Genomic DNA, 23381 nt, shown 5'->3' with positions numbered 1-23381 from the left:
AGAAAGAGATCGATAAATAGATATTGATATAGATACTTAGGTACATATATATATATATATATGTGTGTGTGTGTGTGTCTGTGTGTATATAGTCAGATGGACTAAAGTATGAGATAACCCTCCAAATAATTAATAGCCTAAGAAAATGAAAATCAGGACCTAAGATATGCCTTGACTAAGGGTGGTGACAGTAGGGCCTAATAGGAGGGGAACACACAAATAGGAACATCAGCAGGCAAAACAGTAATAATAGTCAGTATACACATGTGAAAATGGAACTAAGTAATGCTTTGAAAATAATAATCATTATTATTATTATAAAGTTCCTTTTTACTATTTGGTTTGATTTGGTGAATTTGAAAACTGGATGAAATTCCAAAACACAGGCAGAATTTTAATCAAAATCTTCTGAATGAGCTCATTTCTTATGGTCCATACATGGCACTGTATTACAAGACACAGGAAGCAGTAAGTCGCTAATTCAGTGAAGCCAAGTGTAAACACACAGACATCCACAAACTCAGCTTACTATAGAGAAACTTTGCATCTATGTTGATTACTGTGTTACTATTCTCAATAGTGAATATATTGCATATATATTACATTATATATATTGCATGTGTATGCACAATAGTCAATATGTATTACTTCTAGTAATGTATACATGTGATGTATAATTTCTGAGTAAATGACATTGAATTGCCAGAAGCATCTAGTTTTCATTTCCCTAGGGAAAGTATGAAGGAGAAAAATAATGATGATGGAATTTATTTAACACAAATTAAGGCATATTAAAATACATTTGCATTCCATTGAACTAACCATGAAGGAAGCAAATATTCTATTCTATTCTCTCAAAATACAGAATAGTTGCCAGGCACCATTAACTCACACCTGAAACGAAGCTACTCAAAAGGCTGAGATCAGAGAATCGCACTTCTAAACCACTCTGGGCAGAAGTCTGTGGGACTGTTATATCCAATAAACTACTTAAAAGCTTTGAAGTGGAGCTGAGGTTCAAGTGGTAGAGCAACTAGCCTTGAGTAAAAGAAGCTTGGTGGCAGAGTTCAGAAACTAAGTTCAAGCCCCAGTACCAACACAAAAAATAATAATACAAAACAATTAATAACTAAACCACGGAATGTTTACAGTACCTATATCTATATATGTTTCCTCAATAAAATTGTTCAAGAAACAGAAAAATCCATGTATAATGTGGCCAGAGGAAGAGAATTGGCCAGAAATAGTTATTTATTGAACAACAAAGTTAATATCACTCACTTTTAAGAAACAATACCACGTTCAATGAACAGTTATTAGGAATAATGTAAATAATAAAAAACTGGCATATATGCATACACATATTATCTTTTATTTCTTAAATATATATTCCAATTTCTCTGTTCACACTGAAATAGGACCCTTTCCCATAAGAATTTCAGTTGAAAGGAAAAAATAGAAATAATGTTAAATATTTCCTAGTATTAACAAATGCACACTAGAATGCTTAGATTCAAATATGGGTAATATTTTTATTTTAGAAAAAAAATATCCATAGTAAAATTCAAAAAGTGTGTAAATAACTTTAATATTTAAATCAATATATCTGCTTCCTGAAATGTATCCTAAATGAAAAGAAAAATCTGATAATGGAACAAAAACATACTAGTCAGCCATCCAAATATTGGTTATATTTGGCTTATGGTTATATTGGTTATATATTGGCTTATTGGTTATATTGGTTTAATGAATTTCAGGACAGAACAGAAATGCAATAAAATAATCACAATCTGATGTAACTCTCCAAGTGACAGAATGAAAGTAATGTTTGATTCTTTTCCATACATATTTCAATTTTTTTCAATTAGTTTTTCTACAACTAGTGGATATTATTTTTGCAAGTAAGAACAATATGTTTTATTTTTAAGTATGGAATCACCACATGAAATGATGTCCACTGAATTATTTAACCCACATAGAAGAAGAAGAATCATACTTAGATATAAATTTTGGCTTTGCTATAGATCAAGGGTTTTGATTTTTTTATTTCTATAGCATTTTTCATAGAAATCTGCTAAGAATAAATATAAAAATATAACAAAATATCCATGCTTATGGCATAGGACTGATCAGTTTTATGCCTTTGAAACCATTCTTCATGTATAGTTATAACTAATGTGTGTACAGTTATATGTTATATGTTATATATAACTACTTAACATATATATATGTTATATATAACTACTTAAAGTTATACAAAGGAGTAGCCATTAAACAATCAGTTTATGAATACAGTGCATCTTGATCAATGTCCCCTTTTTAATGGGTCCAGTCCCTCCCAACCCAGCCTCTGCTCTCAATTTTCTTAATTACACTTGGACATGATAAATTAAAAATTACCCTACACAGTCCAATGGTGAGACCAGAGGAGGATGTCCTAGGAGAGGATCACATGGACCCAAGTACAGCTATGGGCATATGATCATATAAAATGTGCTTATTAAAATGAACTCCAAGAAATGGAAACAACAGGTTTTTATTGCACTGTTTTCAGTTCCTTTTTCTGTTTTTTCCCCCCATTTTTTCAGTTTTTGATTTCTGTCTTTGTCTTGTATACAAGCTTATCTGATTTGGTGGAGGAAAGGGGAAACATAGAGAGGGTAAAAAGAAAGGGTGAGCTAATTTAGCAGTTATACTCACTAGACACTATGCTGTAAATTAACTATACAACTTGGAGCAAAGGAGTGTTAGAAAGGAAAAAAACTGGGAGAAAATGAGGGACTGGGTGGCACTGTTCAAAAAGAAATATATTCATTACTTGACTTATGTAATTGTAACATCCCTGCACATCACCTTTATAGTCATTTAAAATAAGTTAAAACACATGAAAATATAAGTAAAGAGAGACCAAATTCAAATGGGATATATTTGGCATAAAGAAAAATCCCAAAGTCAATGTTGGGACTGTTTCAGTAAGCCACCAAGCTTAAAAACTTTAAAGAAGCGTATATAATAAATCAGAGAAATCGTGCAATAAAACAGATTTTTTTAACTAGGATGATATGTCTCAGATATTACATCATTTTGGCTTAGAGAATTAGAAATATCTTTCCAAACCCAAGACAAGATTGTAATCTGATCTATAGAAATCTACAACTTTACAGGTGGAGGAGTTGGGGAGGTGGGGCAGGAAGAGATGGTAGGGGAAAAACAAAGGAGGAGGTAACTATGCTTGGTAGGAAATGTACTCATTACCTTACTTGTATACCTGTAACCACTCTGTACAGTATTTTTACAATAAACATATTTTAAAAAAAACTCAAAGGATAAATGATACTTCTCCTCAAATTGAAGGAGAAACAGAAAACTTGCTACTTTGAAGGATTCTAACACTTACCTCTGAGTTTTCCTTCCTAACTGGTGTCATATAAATCTTTCCCTTTTCTCAGCTGTGTGTCAAAATTAAATGTACGATATGTTCCATATGCATATTAATTAAGCTTTTTTGAAGCAATTTTAACTTGGTGATGTCTTTCCCACAATGATAAGAACACTATTCTTAGAACCCCTTTTTTCAGGATATTCATGGATTTACAATTGTCAACAGTGAAAACATGTTGATTATCATGTTAGCTGGAATTCACCACTGAAAAGTAGCTAAGTATATTTATAATAAACTTGCACCCATACTCTTGTTCAAAAATAAATGATATATTCAAAATCCATGAATGGTCAATTCATTTTCACAAACCTATCATTTAGTTGTGGGAACAAGAAACCAAAAAATTAAAGTCATGAAAGACCTGTAAATTGAGATATTCTGCAAGGTATGTCCCATTATAATCAACAGACAGAGCCAGTATTCAGGGCCAGACAGTAAGGTAGAAATAATTTTAATTATTACAAAATAACTACAAGAATACTATACTACATTATGCCTTTGAAAGTAGACTAGTCACAGTATAAACTTCCATGTAAATCAAGGCACTGAGTGCTTATAGAAAATATATACTAATGGCTTCCTATTCAAGATGACCCTACATAATAGTGAGCTTTCTACTTCTAGTGCTGTAGTTTTATAAAAGCAGTCTGTCTTGAAGGTGATGATTTCACTACAAAATGAATAACATGGCAGGGAGATTTCCCAGTAAGAAAAAAAGTCATTAGTCCAGGCTGTCACAGACATTCAACTACAGTTCTTTGAAAGAAAATGCTCTTGATCAAGTGTTGCATAGCCCGGATGACATCTTTATTCCTCAGGCTATAGATCAATGGGTTCAGCATGGGGCTCAAAAATGTATAGAAAACTGCAATTACTTTGGAACTTCCAACAGATGTTTCTGAGGGAGGTCTTAAGTACATGCAAAACAGGGTCCCATAAAATAGGGTGACTGTGGTCAGGTGCGAACCACAAGTAGAAAAGGCTTTGTGCCTGCCTTCAGCAGAGCGCATCCTCAAGATGGCTGTGAAGATGAAAACATAGGACAGGAGGATGACAAAGAGAGAGCTTGAGAGAGTAAAGCCAGCAACGATGAACATTGCCATCTTTTTGACATAGGTGTTAGAAGACGCCAACATTATGAGAGGTGGGTCTGCACAGTAGAAATGATTGATCTCCAGGGAGCCACAGAAAGACAAGCGAAAAGTCAGCAGAGCCTGAGAGAGACCATTAAGGAAGCCAAACACATAAGGGAAGGTGACCAGAGACACACACACGTTCCTGGACATCCTGGTGCTGTAATGCAAAGGGCTGCAAATGGCTACATAGCGATCCAGAGCCATGGAAGCCAGGAGGTAGAACTCAGTGATCACCAGGGCAATGAAGAGAAGACACTGGGTGAAGCACCCAGCATAGGAAATGGTCTTGTGGTGGGACAGGAAGCTGTACAGCATATTTGGGGTGACGTTGGAGGAGTAGCAGATGTCCACAAAGGACAGGTGGCCCAGGAAGAAGTACATGGGTGTTTGTAGGTGGGGATTGGTCTTGATCAGCACAATCATGCACAGGTTCCCTGCCAGTGTGATCAGGTAGATGGCCAGGAACACCCCAAACAGGATCTTCTCCAGCACTGGGTTGTCTGTGAGTCCCAGCAGAATGAACTCCATCACTACTGTTTGGTTTTGCGACGACATTTTCTTATCCTTGGAAAAAATGAAAAGTAGAATGTGGGGAATATTAATTGATTCTGCTTTTATTCCATTCATATTATCGCTCACACCTCACCTCTTTCTCTTGTTCATCTATGGAGTGATTCCTATCTTTTTTCTAAAAATTGCATCTGGATTTAAACAAACCATCTTCATGCTACCTCTCTGCTCATCTTTCCTTTTCTTCACAGTATCCCAAACACCCCCCCCAACCCACACACACACATATACTCACACACACTTTTTTTTATTTTTTCTCTCACATCTGTACATAAACACATACTTACGTTTTACATATTTTCACAAACGGATTTCTGCTTTCATATGTACTTTTTGCATATTTTCCAAATTCATGACAAGGAGAACCAACTTTAAGAAAATTTTTGAATTGCACATCAGTAGGATATCTTAATCATGTACATGGACAAATGAAGTTGGATTTGCAGGATATGTTCTGATATTATAGCCTACTGTTTTGTACCAGAAGAAAAGATGTGCATGCAATATCACATTTTCACTTAAAAGTCATTGTTTTTCTGATTTTCTCTTCTTAATACAACAATGCATTTCTTAAATTTATATTTAAGTTTATATGTTATATTATAATATAGTTTCAGAATAAAGTCTTGTATTCTCTTAGACATGAGGGCACAGGCTTTTGATTCCAATACTTGGGAAGTAGAATTAGAATAACTGGGAGATATAGCCAGCCTTGGGTATTTAGTAAATTCTAGGCTATGTAGACCAAAATCCTGCAAAGAATTGAAAAACAAAAGAAAAAGATACCAAGCCAAAAAAGAACAACAAACAGAAAACAGGAATTGTTTTCTCTTCTCTGGAAAATTAACGCATATTTATTGCACAGCTTTATTTTTTTTCTTGTTCTACAATATTGTTTCCAAAAATAAACAAATTCCACACTCTTTCAGAACCTCCCTTGCAGACTGAGTTTCCGGTAGCAAAATACCACTACTTCATTCAATTTCAGATGAAAACAAGAGCCACTGAAGAAAAATGAAGTCAGGGTACTCTCAGGTGACAGAGAAGAACTTTCTGATAGTTGGACTGCTCAACAAGCAATGCACATATGTGGGGTGGAAATAAGAACATTTACCCTATATTTGGAAGCTAGATTTACAAAGTCATAAGTAAATATGTTGAATGGTACACAAGTTTATACTAACATAGTAACGGAAATATGGTAGGTTCAAGGGAGATCTCAAAGAGTGCAATTCCTCAGAAATCAAAGGTCAGCAAAATAAAACACCTGGAAATGAGGAAGCAAAAGGGATGGGGTGGAGTCAAGGGGAAAAGGGTTGTTGAATGATGAGGAGAACAGGGAGAAAATGCAGACAAGAATCTAATGTATATCCTACAAAATTAAGAAGCATGAGGGAAGAGGTGGGTCAGGGCAGGATAGGTGAGAACATAGAAAAGTGTGAAACTGATCAAGGTATATTGAATTCATAAAATGCTTTGTTAAATGGCCATTCAATTTAGAAGGAAACTCCAAAATAGGAAGAAAGAGAGAAAGGAAGAAAGGAAGAAAGAAAGAAAGAAAGAAAGAAAGAAAGAAAGAAAGAAAGAAAGAAAGAAAGAAAGAAAGAAAGAAAGAAAGAAAGAAAGAAAGAGAGAAAGAAAGAAAGAGAGAGAGAGAGAGAGAGAGGGAGGAGGGGGAAGGATATGAAGGAAGGAAGGAAGGAAGGAAGGAAGGAAGGAAGGAAGGAAGGAAAGGAGGGAGGGAAGTAAGGGAAGGAAGGGAGGAAGAGAGAAAGGGAAGAAAGTATAGAGGCAGGAGGGGAGGGAAGAATATTTTTACTTACTTTAGTTGATATCAAATATCAATTCTTTTTAGTATTTGCATTAAGGCTGCATATAGTTCAAAATGTGAATACATTCCTAGCTAGATGTATCCTCTATTTCTGTTAAAATATGAAAGTAAATGTCAAACATTTAATTCTAAAACTATTCTTTATTTGGCCCTCAAATATAACACGAACTACACAATAAAAAATTAGAATAACCAAAATAACAATATAAATCAAATATTCAAAGTCACTGACTGAACATATTTTTTCATAGTCCTGATACTTATCACAATATAAAATGTAGAATGTGTTTTTCCAGTTAATCAGTGCAGAAAGTAACCTACCTTAAATCAAGGTGGAAAGGTTTGGTGTATTTATTTTGCATAATCCCCTGAGTTTTCAATATAATTGTAAAGATACAATTAAAATTTTTGCTAATCCTCAAAAGACTAAACTTAATTTGATGCTTTTCGGAACTGCAATCTCCTTTGAGGCCAAAACCTCTACCTAACATGTGCCTGTAGAGATAGAGTTTGGTGTAGGTATGTGGCGGGGCTGGGGGGGGGGGGTGGGTAGATGGGAGATTTGCATAAACAGTAAAGGAAGCTAACACTTTCAATAATACACAGGCTAAAGTTATGGTTTTAGTTATTAGGCTATAAGGTTATATTTTTAATTTTAATTGTAAACATGATGTACATGGGGTTGCAGTTCCGTAAGTCAGGATTGACTCCATTTCTTTTGAAATACTGTCACCTCTTCCCTCCATTTCTCCTAGTTTTTTCCTTCTCATGCCCTCTGCCCTCATGAGTTGTATAGTTCATTCCGTATCACTGTTGCATTGCTTTACCCTTTGTTCCACCATTTCTATGCTTCCCCTTCCCCTCCCCAATCAGATAAATTTACATACAGACAAAGGGTACAGAAAAAAAAAAAAACCAGCGATAAAGGCGGGCGGGGGGAGGGGGGGACACAAAAAGTGTCCTTTGTGTTCCTTGGAGTTTATTTTGATAAACAGTGTTTTATATGATCATATGCACATAAATATTGAGCCTTTGGGATACCCTCCTAAGAATATCTTCCTTTGGTCTCACTATGTGAATGTTTAGATTGCTGCTTAATAAATCATGTCCAGGTGTAATTATTTGCCTTTTATTGTTCATTGGGTTTAACTGTAGGCATATAAGCACATTCTAATTATTACAAATGAAGGAAACAATGTAAAACTCTGTTTCTTAGGTCTGGCTTACTTTGCTCAACATAATTTTTTCCAAGTCTTTTCCATTTCCTTACAAAATGGGGCAGTGTCATTCTTTCTGATGGAAAAACAGAATGTTGCATATGCTTGATCCACTCATCTCGTGAGGTGCATCTGGGTTTTTTTCAACAAACTTGTTTTTTTGTTGTTTTTGTTTTTGTTTTTGTTTTGTAGTCCTGGGGCTTGAACTCTGGGCTTGGGCTCTGTTCCTGAGCTCTTCAGCTCAAAGCAAGCATTCTATCACTTGAGCCACAGTGCCACTTTTTCTGGTAGCTAATTAGAGATAAAAGTCTCACAGACTCTCCTGCCCAGGCTGGCTTTGAACCATGATCCTCAGATCTCAGCCTCTTGAATAGCTAAGATTACATGCATGAGCCACTGGCACTCAGCCTCAACAAACATTTTTATACCTTATGTATTTAAATACATTCATAATTTTTTGTGAGGTACACTTTGTTTTCCTCAGGAAAATCAAATTGTTCACTCAATAATTAATACCAAGACTCTGAAAATAAAGGGAAAGAAGAAAAATAGAGAGAGATAGAGACAGAGATACGGGGAAAGGGACAGAGATGAAAGAAATACTTCATAAACAAGTCTCTGTTTGCATCATGAGTCACAGAGTACAGAGAGAAGAAAGACTAGTGCCCCAGAATAACTTTCCAGGGCAAGTGCTCACTACTCTAAAAGCCTCCACCTACTCCTCCTGAGACTCTATAGCTTTCAATAGTGCCTTAGAACCAAGTTCAACAGAACCAAGCCTTTAACACACAGACTATGGATACACATTTACAACTCTAACCACAAACTGTGGGGAAGATATTAGACAAGGTAAAAGAGAAAATTACAGGTAGCTTTAATATGGCCTTGTTTGTGATCGTTTGGGTAAATGCCCAAAAGTGGGATTGTTGGGTCATAGGGAAGCTCTATGTGGAGACTTTTTTTTTTATATATTTTATTTTATTTTATTTGAGAACATACTGTACAGAGGGGTTACAATTACATGGGCGGTATAATGCATACATTTCTTACCAAGCATTGCAGCCTCCTCCTTTGTTGACCCTTCACCTCCCTTCCCAGCCTCCCCCCTCCCCCCCCCCACCCAATCATACCCCCCTCCCCCCCCCCACACCGACATTGTAAAGCTGGTTTTGACATGACATTTTGTACTTCTCATTGTTGCAACAGGTCCACCTGAATCCTTAAACGACTTGTTTGTCCCCATCTCCTCCACATGTTATACTGATATCAAATATAGTGAAAGCGGGGGTTACACTGTGGGGGAGGGACATACAAAGCAACAAAGAAATAATCTTATAAATGCGTTAGAAACACATGCATTAAAGAAACAAAAACATTAAAATACACATCTAAGGGTTCGTTTTCCTCCATCAGAAAGAATGACATTTCCCCATTTGTTAGGAAATGGAAAGGCTTGGAAAAAATTATATTAAGCGAAGTAAGCCAATGTGGAGACTTTTGAGGAACCTCCATACTGCTTTCCAAAGTGGTTGAACAAGTTTACACTCCCACCAACAATGTAGTAAGGTTCCATTCTGTCCACATCCCTTCCAGTATCTGTTGTTATTAGAGTTCTTGGTTATAGCTATTCTAACTGGGGTGGTATGGAATCTCAATGTTGTTTTGATTTGCATTTCCTTTATGGCTAGAGAGGTTAAGCATCTCTTCATGTGTCTATTGGCCATCCTTCTTTCCTCTTCTGAGAAGTCTCTCTTATGTCTTTAGCCCACTTACCAATGGGGCGGTTGCTTTCTTTGAGGATTTGTTGTCATGGCACAATCCCTGTTGTCACTGTATTTGATGCCAGTGTCCTGCATCTGGTATATACATTTTTCTAATTTTGGAGGGGAAGGGAAATAACAAAATGCTGAAATAAGGATACAGGATGACCCATTGTAACAATGAGATGTACAAGACACTATTTTGAAAATGAACTTTACAACTCTGCAAGGGGGCAGAGGGGGGCTGGAAGGAAAGAGTTGGGGAGGTGGAAGAAAGAGATGGTAGGGGAAAAACAAAGGAGGGGGTAACAATGCTCAATAGGAAATGTACTCATTACCTTGCTCATGTAACTGTAACTCCTCTGCAGAGTAACTTTACATTAAAATATATATTTAGAAAAAGAAGATTGCAAATGTCCACATAATAGTCAAAAAATCACCACAAATGACATTGAGTCATACAGACCAATGAAGATATGCATCATCTACTTTGCTATAATTAAAAATACACTGACAAAGTGATACCTGCTATATGAGAATCTCTTAAACTCTTCTCCTTTCACATACTTCACATCATTGATCATAAGACTGTTCTGTTGACTTCACCTCCAAATATATAAAATCTTAATGCAGCTGCCTCACACAGCACCTGTTCTTACCACCTCAGCTTCTGCCATCCAGTTCCAAACCATCACCATCGCTTCACTTCGCTTGATCTAAGAACCATTTAAAATGGTGTTCCTATTTCTAAAACCAAATTAAGGAAGTGGCCTCTGTGGCTCAAGAGCACTAGCCTTGAGCTCAGGGACAGCACATAGGCCCTGAGTTCAAGGCCCAGCCCAGGCCTTGCAATTTACAAAAATAAATTAGTTAAATAAAATTAAATAACTATTTTAGAAAATTTTCACCCATTCTTTAAGCTTCTTATTTATGCACACACATGTAGAATACTGATATTATATATGATTGTAAGTCATATTGTGTAAGATATAAATGGTTCTATATGAATATGTATATGACTTTGTGTGAGTATATACATAAGAAGTCAACTATTAACTTTTAGAATTCTTTTTGCTCTACCATGTGTACATATATTAAACTCAAATTCTTTGTATAGGGATTGCACTATAGGCTAGGCAAAGGGGTTTATATATCTGTCACTCCTTTTGAACATAAGTGGAGATGATTATGGTACATCACCTCCATGCTTGTGCCCAACGAAGTATCAATCAGTACACAGTAGAGGTACTCACACACACTATTTACCATAGTCAAGCAATGGAATCAGCCTAGGTACATGTCAGCTGATAAATGGTGCATGGGAATGTCATATATGTATGCAATAGAATATTACTTGGTCATAACAAAGAAAGAAATTTCTGTAGTTTCAGGTAAATGGAAAAATTGGAGGCCATTATGTTTTAAGAACATAACCCTGATATGTATTCAAATGTTTTTTTTCTTTCATGCGATTGTTTCTAACACATTTATAAGATTATTTCTTTGTTGCTTTGTATGTCCCTCCCACACAGTATTTCACTGTATTTGATGTCGGTATAATTTGTGGAGGGGAAGGGGAAAAACAAATCATTTAAATAGGGATACAGGTGGACCCATTGCAACAATGAAATGTACAAGTTGTTATGTCGAAAACGAACTTTACAACTTTGGTGGGGGGGAAGAGGTTTGGGTGGGGGGTGGGGGGGGGAGGATGAGAAGAGATAGGAAGAGGAAACAAAGGAGGAGGCTACAATGCTTGATAAAAAATGTACTCATTATTTTGCCCATGTAACTGTAACCCCTCTGTACAGTATTTTCACAATAAAAAATTTTAAAAAATGTTTTTCTTTATGTTTTCAGCATGTGTATTTTTCTTATATGCGGAATCTATATTGTGTATGTTTGACTATGAATACAAAAATAGATGGCTCAGGTGAGAGAACTAACAGAGCAGTCGGGGAAAAGGAAGTAATAGAGCTTGAATGTAACTGTCTGCGTAATATATGTGGAGAAAAACAGAATCATTAATTGCATTAGAATTATTTTCAAAAAAGAAAACTAATGAATAAGGTTAGGAAAATAACAGGGCAACAGAAATGAATATGATCAAGATATGCATATACAATTGTATGCTAATATATGCATAATGAAAATAAAAGAGAAGAACAATACAACTAGAAACCAAAAAAGGAAATTATTATAACATTATTAAATTGATGGGTCACTGATCACAGATAATTGTAAAGCTGAAATAAAACTGGGCTTTCTACAATGTGTGTTTATAATAACATTCCAATTATCTTGCAGTTATTTTAAGAACAAAAGTCATAATACAGAGATTATTCAAGTAATTACCAAATAATAACAAAAACTCAAATATATGTTAAACTCTGTTTAACATTATTATTTTCTGATCAAACAGTCAACTTATTGCAATGCCAGAATTTCATACCTTTCTATTACCTTGTTGGTAAACACAACAGGGAAATAATGAAAATATATTATAATGAAATTGACATTCTTGAAAAGGGTACAGATTTCAACAGTATTGGGGAATGTTACCTTAGATACATATTGAAATTGCAAAAGCATTGACTAAGATCTGAGTACATGATGTGTGGTGAGTTGGCAAATTAATAGATGTAAACCTATAGGTATATAATATAATAGTTGCTTTGAAAGAAAGTTGATGTCGACATGTTAAGAGAAAAACAATGGAAACTGATGTTTCTCCAGTTTATTTTGTGGAAAAACTCCACTCTGACAAGAAGATATGGATATTAGTGATTAGCTGAAAATACTTATTATTTGATTCCACAAACAGGTACATAGTTAAAATTACATATACAATTTCATTATCTTTGTTTATATTCCAAGGTATGTTCCAATCAAGCATTTTTAACATGTACCAGAAATGCATTGAGTTTCTCACCCAGTGAGTGAGTATTTTCTTGGAATGGGCATTTTCGAAATTATTTCATCAGATGATGAAAATCTTCTATTCGTGAGTAGTTAATTCTTCCTACAGCTTTTAACTGAAATACATTCTTTCTCAGGGCAAGCACTTGGAAAGAGAATGTGAATAGTTATAAAACTCAAACCTGTTCTTTTTTTAAAACCTGTACTTTCTTGTCCTGTCCTCATTATTATGAACCATGTGTGTATGTCCCAAAGCCACAGTTTTAGATGTCTAGATTCTAGTACTTAGTCCTTTCAATGAGCTGTATGAATATTTTGTTTTTATTCATATGTAACTATGTGAAATAATTAATAATTTTTCCCAACTTAAGTGCTGTTATGACACACACACATAGATATAGATATAGATATGGATATAGATATATTTCAGGACGAATAAGAATAAATAGAAAAAAGACACTGTAAAATCAAGAAGTATACATTACCTTATATAATCATTTAACATAGAAAAAGAAACCAAGTAATCAGACAATCCAACTAATTGGATGTATAGTTTTCTCCCATACAGCACAACCTCTTATAGAAGAGGTCTCTGTAAGATCTTCCTCAGGGCCTCTTTCACATCTTTATTTTTCAAACTATAGATGAGAGGATTCAGCATGGGGATCACTATGGTATAAAACACAGAGACAACTTTGTCCTGCTCCATTGAATAGCTGGATGTGGGTCGCAGGTACATGAAGAGAATGGTCCCAAAGAAGATGGTGACAGCCAGAAGGTGCGAGGCACACGTGGAGAAGGCTTTGCGTCTTCCTTCTACGGAAGGCATCTTCAAGATGGCAACAAGGATGCATAGGTAGGAAATGAGAACAATCGCAACACAGCTGATGACATTAAAGCTGGAGGAAACCATGATCACAATGCCATTGATGCGCGTGTCAGAGCAAGAGAGTTTGAGCAAGGGCGGGGTGTCACAGTAGAAGTGGTTGATCTTGTTAGAAGCACAGAATGACAACCTGAATGTCATCCCTGTGTGGATGGCGGCATTTCCAAAGCCTGCTAGAAAGGAAGTGGCGACTAACAAGAAACAGATTCTCCCAGACATGAGAACCGGATACAGTAGGGGATTCCAAATTGCTGCATAGCGATCATATGCCATCATGGCCAACAGGAAGCACTCGGTTCCTAGAAAGGACCCAAAGAAGAAGAACTGGGCAGCACACCCATTGAATGAAATGGATTTCCTCTCAGTTATGAGGTTCACCAGCATCTTAGGAGTGACAGAAGAGGAGTAAGAGGCATCAACAAAGGAAAGACTGCTGAGAAAGAAGTACATGGGGGTGTGGAGACAGCGATCAGCCTTAATCAGAGCAATCATTCCCAAATTACCCACCATGGTGGCCAGATAGATGGACAGAAACAAGGCAAACAGGGCACCTTGAAGATCTGGATTGTCTGAGAGTCCTAATAGGATAAATTCCACCACTTCTGTTTGATTTCTGCCCTGAACCTCTTGCATGTATCTGATCAGCCTGAGCTGCAGCAAAAGAAAACATAGATCAATGTATTTCATGAGTTCCATACAGGGTAGATCTATAGAAGTAGTTTACTAACACATATAAATGACATGGTAAGTATTTTAATTGACAAATTAACCTACTCACTGTGTACTTTTGAAAAAAATGACACAATTAAAGCATTTAATATACCTTTTCTAGATTAATTGAATAATTAAAAATACTGAGAGAGGGGCTGGGAAGGTGGCTCAGTGGTAGAGCACTTGCCTTGCATGCCTGAGGCCCTGGGTTCAATTCCTCAGCACCACATAAGCAAAAAGAAAAAAGCCGGAAGTGGCGCTGTGGCTCAAGTGGTAGAGTGCTAGCCTTGAGCTGAAGAGCTGAGGGACAGCACCCAGGCCCAGAGTTCAGGCCCCATGACCGGACCCAAAAAAAAAAAAAAAATACTGAGAGCTAGCAGAAAAAAATCTCTAGAAACAAACAATAGAAATATTTAAATTTCAAATATGAGGCACTTTAAAAGTTTTATAGTCAAGGAACAAAATAAAATTGACCACGATACAGCCTAAAGGGTCCAAACTTTATGCTAAATTTCCCTAACACCATCTTCAATGAAAAATTGCATCAGTAAAGTATTGAAGATTTTTCACAATTAACTTCAACAATTAGAGAATCCTGACTTAAAGATGAATGAATATACCTGATTTTAAAAAATGGAAGAATTGGTCATGGTATTAAAAAGGCCATTAACAATCAGGTTCACAGGATCATAACAGAAATTCTTACACAGTAGTTTGATCATAATAACCGCAATGTAAGCCGGACACTGGTGGCTCACGCCTATAATCCTAGCTACTCAGATGGCTGAGATCTGAGGATCGTGGTTCAAAGCCAGCCCAGGCAGAAAAGCCTATGAGACTCTCATCTCCAATAAACCACCAGAAAACCGGAAGTGTCGCTGTAGCTCAAATGGTAGAGTGCTAACCTTGAGCTTAAGAGCTGAGGAAAGCACCCAGGCCCAGAGTTCAAGCCCCATAACTGACAAAAAAAAACACAAAAAAACAAAAAAACACCAACTATGTATGTATGTGTCACTCCAAAGCCTTCTAGAAAGGATCATGCATATATATCTTTACCATAAAAGATCAATGTGTGCAGATAAATATCTTTATCTAATTTGAGTGTACTATACTATAAATATGTGCCCAGAACACTGGATATCCAGTTAAAACATGGGCAAATTAGTTGAACGGATAACTTTCAAAGGAATAAGTACAAACACCTTTATTAGGTGTTTATTAGATAACAAAAAATGTTAAATAAAGGAAGTAAAAGTCAATTAGCATTGAGATTCCATCTCATACCAGTCAGAGTGATTATCATTAAGAGAACAAACAGCAAGGATGTGAGTAAAAGGGTCCCTTATGCACTGTTGGTTGGAATTTACCTGAATATAGCCACTATGGAAATTAATATGGAGATTCCTCATATGGTCCAGTAGATGCATGTACACAGAGGAATCCAAGTCAACATCTAATAGAGATACCTATAGAATCCTGTTTATAGTAGCACTGATTAAACTAGCCAATACATAGAATCAGCCTTAATGACTATCAGTTGATGAATGAATGAGTAAACTATGGTACACACAAACACAACAGATACATACACAAACGTGCACATACACACACACACACACATACACACACACACATAGAGGGCTACCTTGCCAAAAAGATTAATTATATTATGCTCTTTTTAGGAAAATGTATGAAACTGAAGATTATCATGTTCAGCAAAGTAAGCCAGGCTAAGAAAGACAAACATCAAAGGTTTTCTCTTATTTGAGAAATTTTGTCTTAAAAATGACAAGACTGTAAAATGGGCTCTGTTTGGCTGTGTAGATATCAGCAGGAGAGAGAGTCTATGGGAACAAGGGCATTTAGGCTGTTCACATAAATGCAAGAAAAACTGTGCAACCTATTGAAATTGTTTGAAGAAGGGGAAGTAATGAAAGATAATGACAGAGTATATGAAATTAGTAAATCATTCCTTCGATCTTCATTTCATTGACCTAGATGAACGCACAAGCTCCCTTTCTGTGGAGTGATTTTAATGTGTGAACTTTAAGAACAGTAGCTCTGTGTGCCCCTTACCCTCCCAAAACAGATTAACTTATATACAAGACAAAAGGTACAGATACCAAGCATAGTGATAAAGGGGAAACAACAACAACAAAAACCAAAAGGGGGAACAGATGCAACAGTGATCAATAGACAGATACTATGTTGAAAGTGAACTATGCAATTTGTGGGAAGAGGGGTCATGAGAGAAAACCTGGGAACAGGTGACACTGTTCAAAAAGAAATAGTCTCACTATCTGACTTATGTAACCAGAACCACTCTGTATATCACCTTTACAATAAAAAGAAAAAGAAAATCATCTCCAGAAGTTTTACTGTGAGTATAATTCTAGCAAAAATAGTGAAAAGAAGAAAATGCCTTAGATGTGCTAAACACAGAAAGCAATGATGAATTTAAAAAGCAAGTAATCCAATATGCTAAAGCTTTGTTTTTGATGATTTTCTTTCATCCATAAGCACAGCATTATTATGTCTATACTTATTTTCATCAAATCCTATAGGAACAGATATTGTTTCTATGTTCTTTGAGTTCTTTACAAATAATTAACTGACCAAGGATCAAAGCACTAGCCTAGTATAGTTTACATTTATATCAAGTCAATGAAGTAACATTTGCCATCACTTAGACTGTTCCTAACAATAATAATGGATTAGAACACTGGTACATACTGCACAAAGAGTGTATTTCTCAGAACATTAACATTACTTCTGGTGAGAAATTATGATTACAGTTGCTGAAATTTGTCTTTCTTACAATGATCATTTATTAATCAGCATTATGAGCAAACTATTATCTTCTCTACACCACATGACATCAATTATATACTCTTTCTCCTCTGTTTTATACTGTGTCTTGCTCTGTAATCTAGGCTATTCTCCAATTTTATCTATTGTGCACACTTTATCCCCTATTTTTCCAAATTTCCCTCGCATTGTTAAGATTTTGCAGTCAAGCTTCAATCCAGTAGAATAACGATCTGGACTATAAATTTCTAAGTATTTCTGAAAATAATAATAATGATATTTCCTGAGAAATTGCTGGTGATAAAAACGGCCTTTCAGGCAGTCTTATTTTCAGTTGCTTGTAATTCTCTTAATGGCTTACAAATTATAGTAATAAAAATAAATGTATTATGTATTTACTATATTTTCTTAAGCCCTCAGGGGCTTATGTAAATCAGGCACATGGGTAAGTAAAGAAATTAACAGAATTGCACATTTTTCTTCAGTTTAGTAAGTATGAGAAAATAATTCTTTATACCTTTCTCTTACCTTCTATAACTTCAAGACTCTTGTTTGATGCTTTTGATTGCTCCTGTTCTATGTCTAAATTTACTAAAACACAGCAAAAAATTATCAGAAACGAAAACCACACAGATCCTTCCTGTTAAAGAAGACACACTCTCTAATTTTCTTTTAGGTGAAACAGGAATTAGGGAGTCAGGAAAACTTCACTCTGCACTCAACAGAAATGAGTCTGACTTTGTTTCCTATTTCCATAAAGATAAATATACCCATCAAGATAAAATACTTTTCAAGATAAAGGCTCTGTTTCTCTGTCTCTATGGTGCAGCTGTATTTTCTATTACAGTCTTCAGAACAGACAAGAGTCAGCATCCTGACTTACTTTAAGTAGGACAAACTTCTTGTTCTTTGGTCTCTGGGGACTAACCCTCCTGTCACTTTATTATAATCCAATTGCTTTCTGTTCTCACATTAAGAAAATCACAAGTCTCATACGTGTATGTTTGGTGTTTGTTTGTTTGTTTTAAAATGTGCTTTGCTTTACCTTTGGGATATCTGAGCCAGTACAGAATGAAGTTTGAGTCCCAAATTACCATGAATTACCTTTCTCCTGTCTCCCCTGAGAACTGGGATTACTTCCATTTGGGAAAAAATGTTAAGAGATTCCACAAAATAATAAGATATCTCTGCCTTTGGCCATACTTTCTACACACAATTTCTGTGTGTGTATAAGAGATTAGGCTACTTGGATAATTGGGAGGTGACAGTGAAATAGAGGAAGTTGGAACAACAGAAGCTTTGAGGCTTGAAACCAGCCTCTTTGCATGAGTGATTATGTGGCTTGTATATTTCACAGCCTCTCCCTAAGGCCTACTTCAAAGGGTGACTCTTGAGGTAGCATAATGAAAGAATACTGCTGCATCCAATACATACAAATAATCAATAAGTAAGAGATAACTTCACCATATGGCACTTTACCCACCATTAAGACTAAGAAATTTTTATCAGCTTAGACAGTCCAGCTTAAAACTGATATAATGCTCGACTGTTTAATTGTATCTTCCATTTCGAGGATACCAGGTCTGAAACACATTGATCAAAGATAATCAGTGTTTTATGATGGTTTATGCTCTTTGTGCTACTTACATAAGACTATAATTAATTTATCTCAGCATCATTTAAATAGTGCAATTTGTATTAAATGCTAGAACACAGACTTTAAAAGATGTATTACCATCAGCAATTACAATTCAGATAATAAATCTTAAGCTACAACTACTTTTTTAGTCTTCTGATCATTTCTTCACCTTGTTTTATTTTTATTGTTATAGTGTTATATATAGAATTTTTCTAGATTTTATATTCTAGTATCCATATTGTAATATCAACCACTTCAAGCCTTTGTCAAAAGGCCTATACATATAATCTATAGGACCACTCAATTATTCCCAAAATCATAGCATGTAGGCATCTTTAAACAATAATAAACAGGGCAGGTGTTGTCTATGACAGACTGAATCATTATGAGTATCTTCAAATAAATCCCTGCTCTGCTTTTCTTAATCATTAAGACTGAAGGAAGAACAAGGGAAATCCCCTGGGGAATGACAGCTCAGCAAGAATTTGTCTCTCTAGTGAATGCTGAAAATAATTTCATCATATTTCTTCTGGGAAATTATCTGTGACTCTGACATTTAAATGGCTCCTGCATACAGGAGAGGGGTGTCATAAACAGTAGCTCTGAAACAACCACCTGGACCATTTAAGAATATTTCCACAGTGCTACTCATATAGGAAGAACCATTGAACATTTCACCAGCAGGTAAAAAAAAAAAAGAGTTCAGATCACTTTTGGGGACAGAAGGGGAAAGAGATGAAACCTTTTTTGGTTCTTAGTTATCATAAATCTGAATTCAGAAAATGTTACAAGTAAAGGGGTTTGTGAAGTTTTGTATTCTCCATTCCATCCAACTCATAAATAAGGAAAATGCATCAAAACAATTCACAGAGGAGAAATAGCTAGGCTCTCCAGTATGTTGAAACAAATGTGTTACTCCAGTACTCTTTTCCTATGAATATCATTTTCAGGTGATGAGCAGGAACCTAAAACATATTTGTACTTTCTTCTACAAGATAATGTCTTTGATGTGCTTTTGCTAATACTTTAGTTTGTGGAATAAACATATTTTCTCAATATTCTACCACTTTCTTGAGTCAAACAGGTTGTACCTAAACTACTGGAGATTGAAAAGAAAAGCAGTGTTATTTTTTCTAGTATTTTGGCTTAATCAAGCCCTGGTTTGGGATAAGATAGCTTTGAATCTACTTGTAATATCATGTCAGAGAAGTGCCTTGAATAAAATTATTCCTCACTATATTTATGAGCTTGTATACATCACTCCTATGTAATAAGCATACAATAGTTTTATGGGGGGAGGTTGTTTGTTTGTTTGTTTGTTTGTTTTTGGTCGGCCGTGGGGCTTGAACTCTGGGCCTGGGCGCTGTCCCTCAGCTCTTCAGTTCAAGGCGAGCACTCTACCACTTGAGCTACAGCGCCACTTCCGGTTTTCTGGTGGTTTATTGGAGATAGGAGTCTCATGGTCTCTCCTGCCCAGGCTGGCTTTGAACCGCGATCCTCAGATCTCAGCCTCCTGAATAGCTAGGATTACAGGCGTGAGCCACCAGCGCCCGGCTAGTTTTTTGTTTTGATTCATAATTCATCTGCTGAATTAAAACATTAACATTTATACACAATGACCAAATGTACTAAGTACTTATCACATAGCAATCAGTGAATTCAGGATTTTACATGTAATCCAACTAAATCTTGCAGAACTTCCTTAAGAAAGTTCTTCTTAACTCCAATTCATGAATAAAAGCCCACACTTCAAGTAGATAACTAGGGTGTGGGAAATCAGTAGTACCAATTGGTCAACCTGCGTTTCTCTGCTATGAACAAAAAACAAAAAGAACGTGCCAGATGCTTTAGGACTGATGTAGCAAGCACCTTCTCATAGCAACACCTTCAATCTGCAAGAAAGAGAAAATGGTTTTCTAGTCCTCTTTTTTCATTGAGTAACATAAACTGAGTAGCACACACACAGTTGTAGATCTGAGTTCTGACTCTTGCTGCTATGTTCTTACAAGGTTATCTCTTTCTCTTCTAACTACTAAGCGATCCCATGTAGCAAGGATGAACTGAGCTCAAAAAGAAGCAAAGGGTGTTCATTTTAGGGAATTACATAGAAGTATAAATTATGTAGAACAAATAGAATACATTTAATATTAATATATTTAAGGGATTTTTTCATGTTTTAGTATGTTATGTATGTGCATGAGTCAATCATAAGTAAATATAACTCTAAAATAACTCCTCACACCAAAAACTTTTCTTGAACCTCTTGGCATTCACTCTTTCCTATGTTCCCACAGTTTCTTATCTAAACCTCTACAAAAGATTTCCATTGGTGTGTTTTCTGTCATTATAGATTTTCTTACATTTTCTAGATTTTTATAAATGGAATCACAAGGCCTTACCATTTTGCACGTCTTCTTTTTCTTCATTATTTGAGATTTTTCTGTCATAACATATTTATCTATGATAATCATTGAGTAGTATTCCATTTTCACAGATATACTGCAATATATTTGTCCTGTCACCTATAGATGGGGATTTATATTTTCTAGCTTTCTAATGGCTAACTGATTAAATTTGTGTACCTAGGTTTGATTGGACAAGAAGGTGTCAGTGTTTTCCAGGTGTTTTATGTTGCTGCAAACAATGATAAAAGTGTGAACTGCTTCATTTCCTTCTCAGAACTTGTCAGTCTTTAAAATATCAGCCATTCTAATATGTGTGCATTTCACTATGAATTTACTTTCTCCCATTTTGAATACTTGAGCATTTCTTTTCAATTATTTAATTGATATTTGCATATCATCTTTGGCAAATACAGAAATCTCTACACCATACTTACTAGATTGTTTCTTATTGAGCTTGTAATTTTCTATAGATAAATGAGAGCGATTTTTCAGCAGAAATTTTTCAAATAAATTTTCACAGGTTGACATTTTTTCTTTGTTTTTTTATTGATCTAATATGCGAGAGAGAGAAATGATGTACGCATTATTCCCAGAGTACTGGAAAATAGAGAAAGACATGTACTTTGCAAACTGCAAATCATCCACAAAATATTTGGTTTTATTAGATCCCTGTTCATATTGTGATTAATTATACTCTATGGCATAATTAAAGCTAAGGGCACAATTTTCATTCTTTCTGAACTTAAGATTTGTAATAACCTACTAGATTTGTAATATCTCCATAAATGAAACATTGTAGTACTTTATTTTCTCTTCAGTCTTTTTATCCAATTAAGGGATATACAGCCTGTCTTCTCCCTTCAGCTTTATGTATGAGATGCTACTTATTTTTAAGTTACCTTGTGTTCCATTTGCCATGGTTTGGTCTAATTGCCCTTAATTCTGCAACTGAATAGATTTGCATCTCATCAGCAAGAAACACATGCTTAACAGATTCATGACTACTGACCTATATTGGACAATGCCTTTTCAATTTCCTATGAGTAAGAAATCTTAGCTCACTAGCCTGTTGGCTACAGAATAGAAATTGCCAGTGATACGTGTGACTTCACCCAGACAATGCACCATTCTTTAATCCCAAAGATTTCCCCACACCAGAGAAATAACTACTTTGTGTACATACATGATAGACATAACAGGTAATAGAAAGACAGACACAATCTCAGATTTACTTCCCATCAAGTCATACATATCAGGCAGCGATAAAGTGAAACAGACCATGCATAGACATTTACTGCCCTTTGGCTCTGTTATAGTTATTTAATGGCTATTCTTGCTCTTTTTTGAAATAAAATGAAAATAATGCTGAAACATTCCTCATAGAGTTTGCAAAACCAAAATTATATATACATATATAACACTCAAATAACCCCTAATATATAAACAAAATTATGTAATATATAATATATAAAACACTCAAATAAGCTCTAGCATATAGTAACTCCTTACTCTTAAAATATAATCTTCACTACCTTTTTTTCTATTTCTGACCCTCGATACTAAATACTTCATTTTCTTCATACTTCTCACACACTTCACATTCATCTTACCATGAGAAATAATGTATTGCATTATTCTTATTCATATTTACTTTGCTTTAGAAAGACAGAACAAACATCAAAATGGACATCAAAACTAATGAATCAGGTGAGAGTAATTGCCAGGCCTGATCAATCACCTGTTGTCGCGTGATAAAGCCATCGTTTTTGGAGAAGCATAACTTGCAATTCTGAACAATCCAACATTGCATATGAGAACCTGAGAAAGACACCAAACCATCATCTTCAATAGAGTCATCTGAGTCACCTGATGAATCATCAGATCTAATTAATTAAAGATTTCTGAAATTCCCCCAGTCTTCTTCTATTATTGAAATACATATAACGTGCCAGGCATATGATTGATTCTCTTTAGCTTCATTGTTACCAGTGGTTTAGCTTCATTGTTATACTCATCAACAAAAGCAAATCCAGATAGACAGATATATAGTTGGAGCC

At 35.4% G+C, this 23381-nt stretch overlaps 2 protein-coding genes across 2 annotated transcripts; both read right to left on the bottom strand.

Annotated features, from left to right (window-relative positions):
- Positions 1-4176: 4176 nt before the first annotated feature.
- On the bottom strand, positions 4177-5133 carry LOC138834143 (olfactory receptor 5M10-like). The gene has a single exon (XM_070032902.1). It carries the CDS (start codon positions 5131-5133, stop codon positions 4177-4179), a length of 957 nt encoding a protein of 318 aa, XP_069889003.1.
- An 8319-nt stretch (positions 5134-13452) lies between these two features.
- Positions 13453-14400, bottom strand: LOC138833577 (olfactory receptor 5AP2). Its single transcript, XM_070031858.1, has one exon. It carries the CDS (start codon positions 14392-14394, stop codon positions 13453-13455), a length of 942 nt encoding a protein of 313 aa, XP_069887959.1. The 5' UTR covers positions 14395-14400.
- Positions 14401-23381: the final 8981 nt, after the last annotated feature.

Source organism: Dipodomys merriami, unplaced genomic scaffold (assembly GCF_024711535.1).
Source record: "Dipodomys merriami isolate MVZ:Mamm:240054 unplaced genomic scaffold, mDipMer1.0.p SCAF_21, whole genome shotgun sequence".
In the NCBI taxonomy this organism is placed as follows: Eukaryota; Metazoa; Chordata; class Mammalia; order Rodentia; family Heteromyidae; genus Dipodomys; species Dipodomys merriami.
The sequence above is the reverse complement of the archived record's forward strand: the minus strand, read 5'-3'. Positions and strand labels throughout refer to the sequence as shown.

Bases quoted from the DNA above. Each gene is read 5' to 3' on its own strand.
- LOC138833577 (XM_070031858.1), bottom strand. From the start codon at position 14,394: ATGCAAGAGGTTCAGGGCAGAAATCAAACAGAAGTGGTGGAATTTATC.
- LOC138834143 (XM_070032902.1), bottom strand. From the start codon at position 5,133: ATGTCGTCGCAAAACCAAACAGTAGTGATGGAGTTCATTCTGCTGGGA.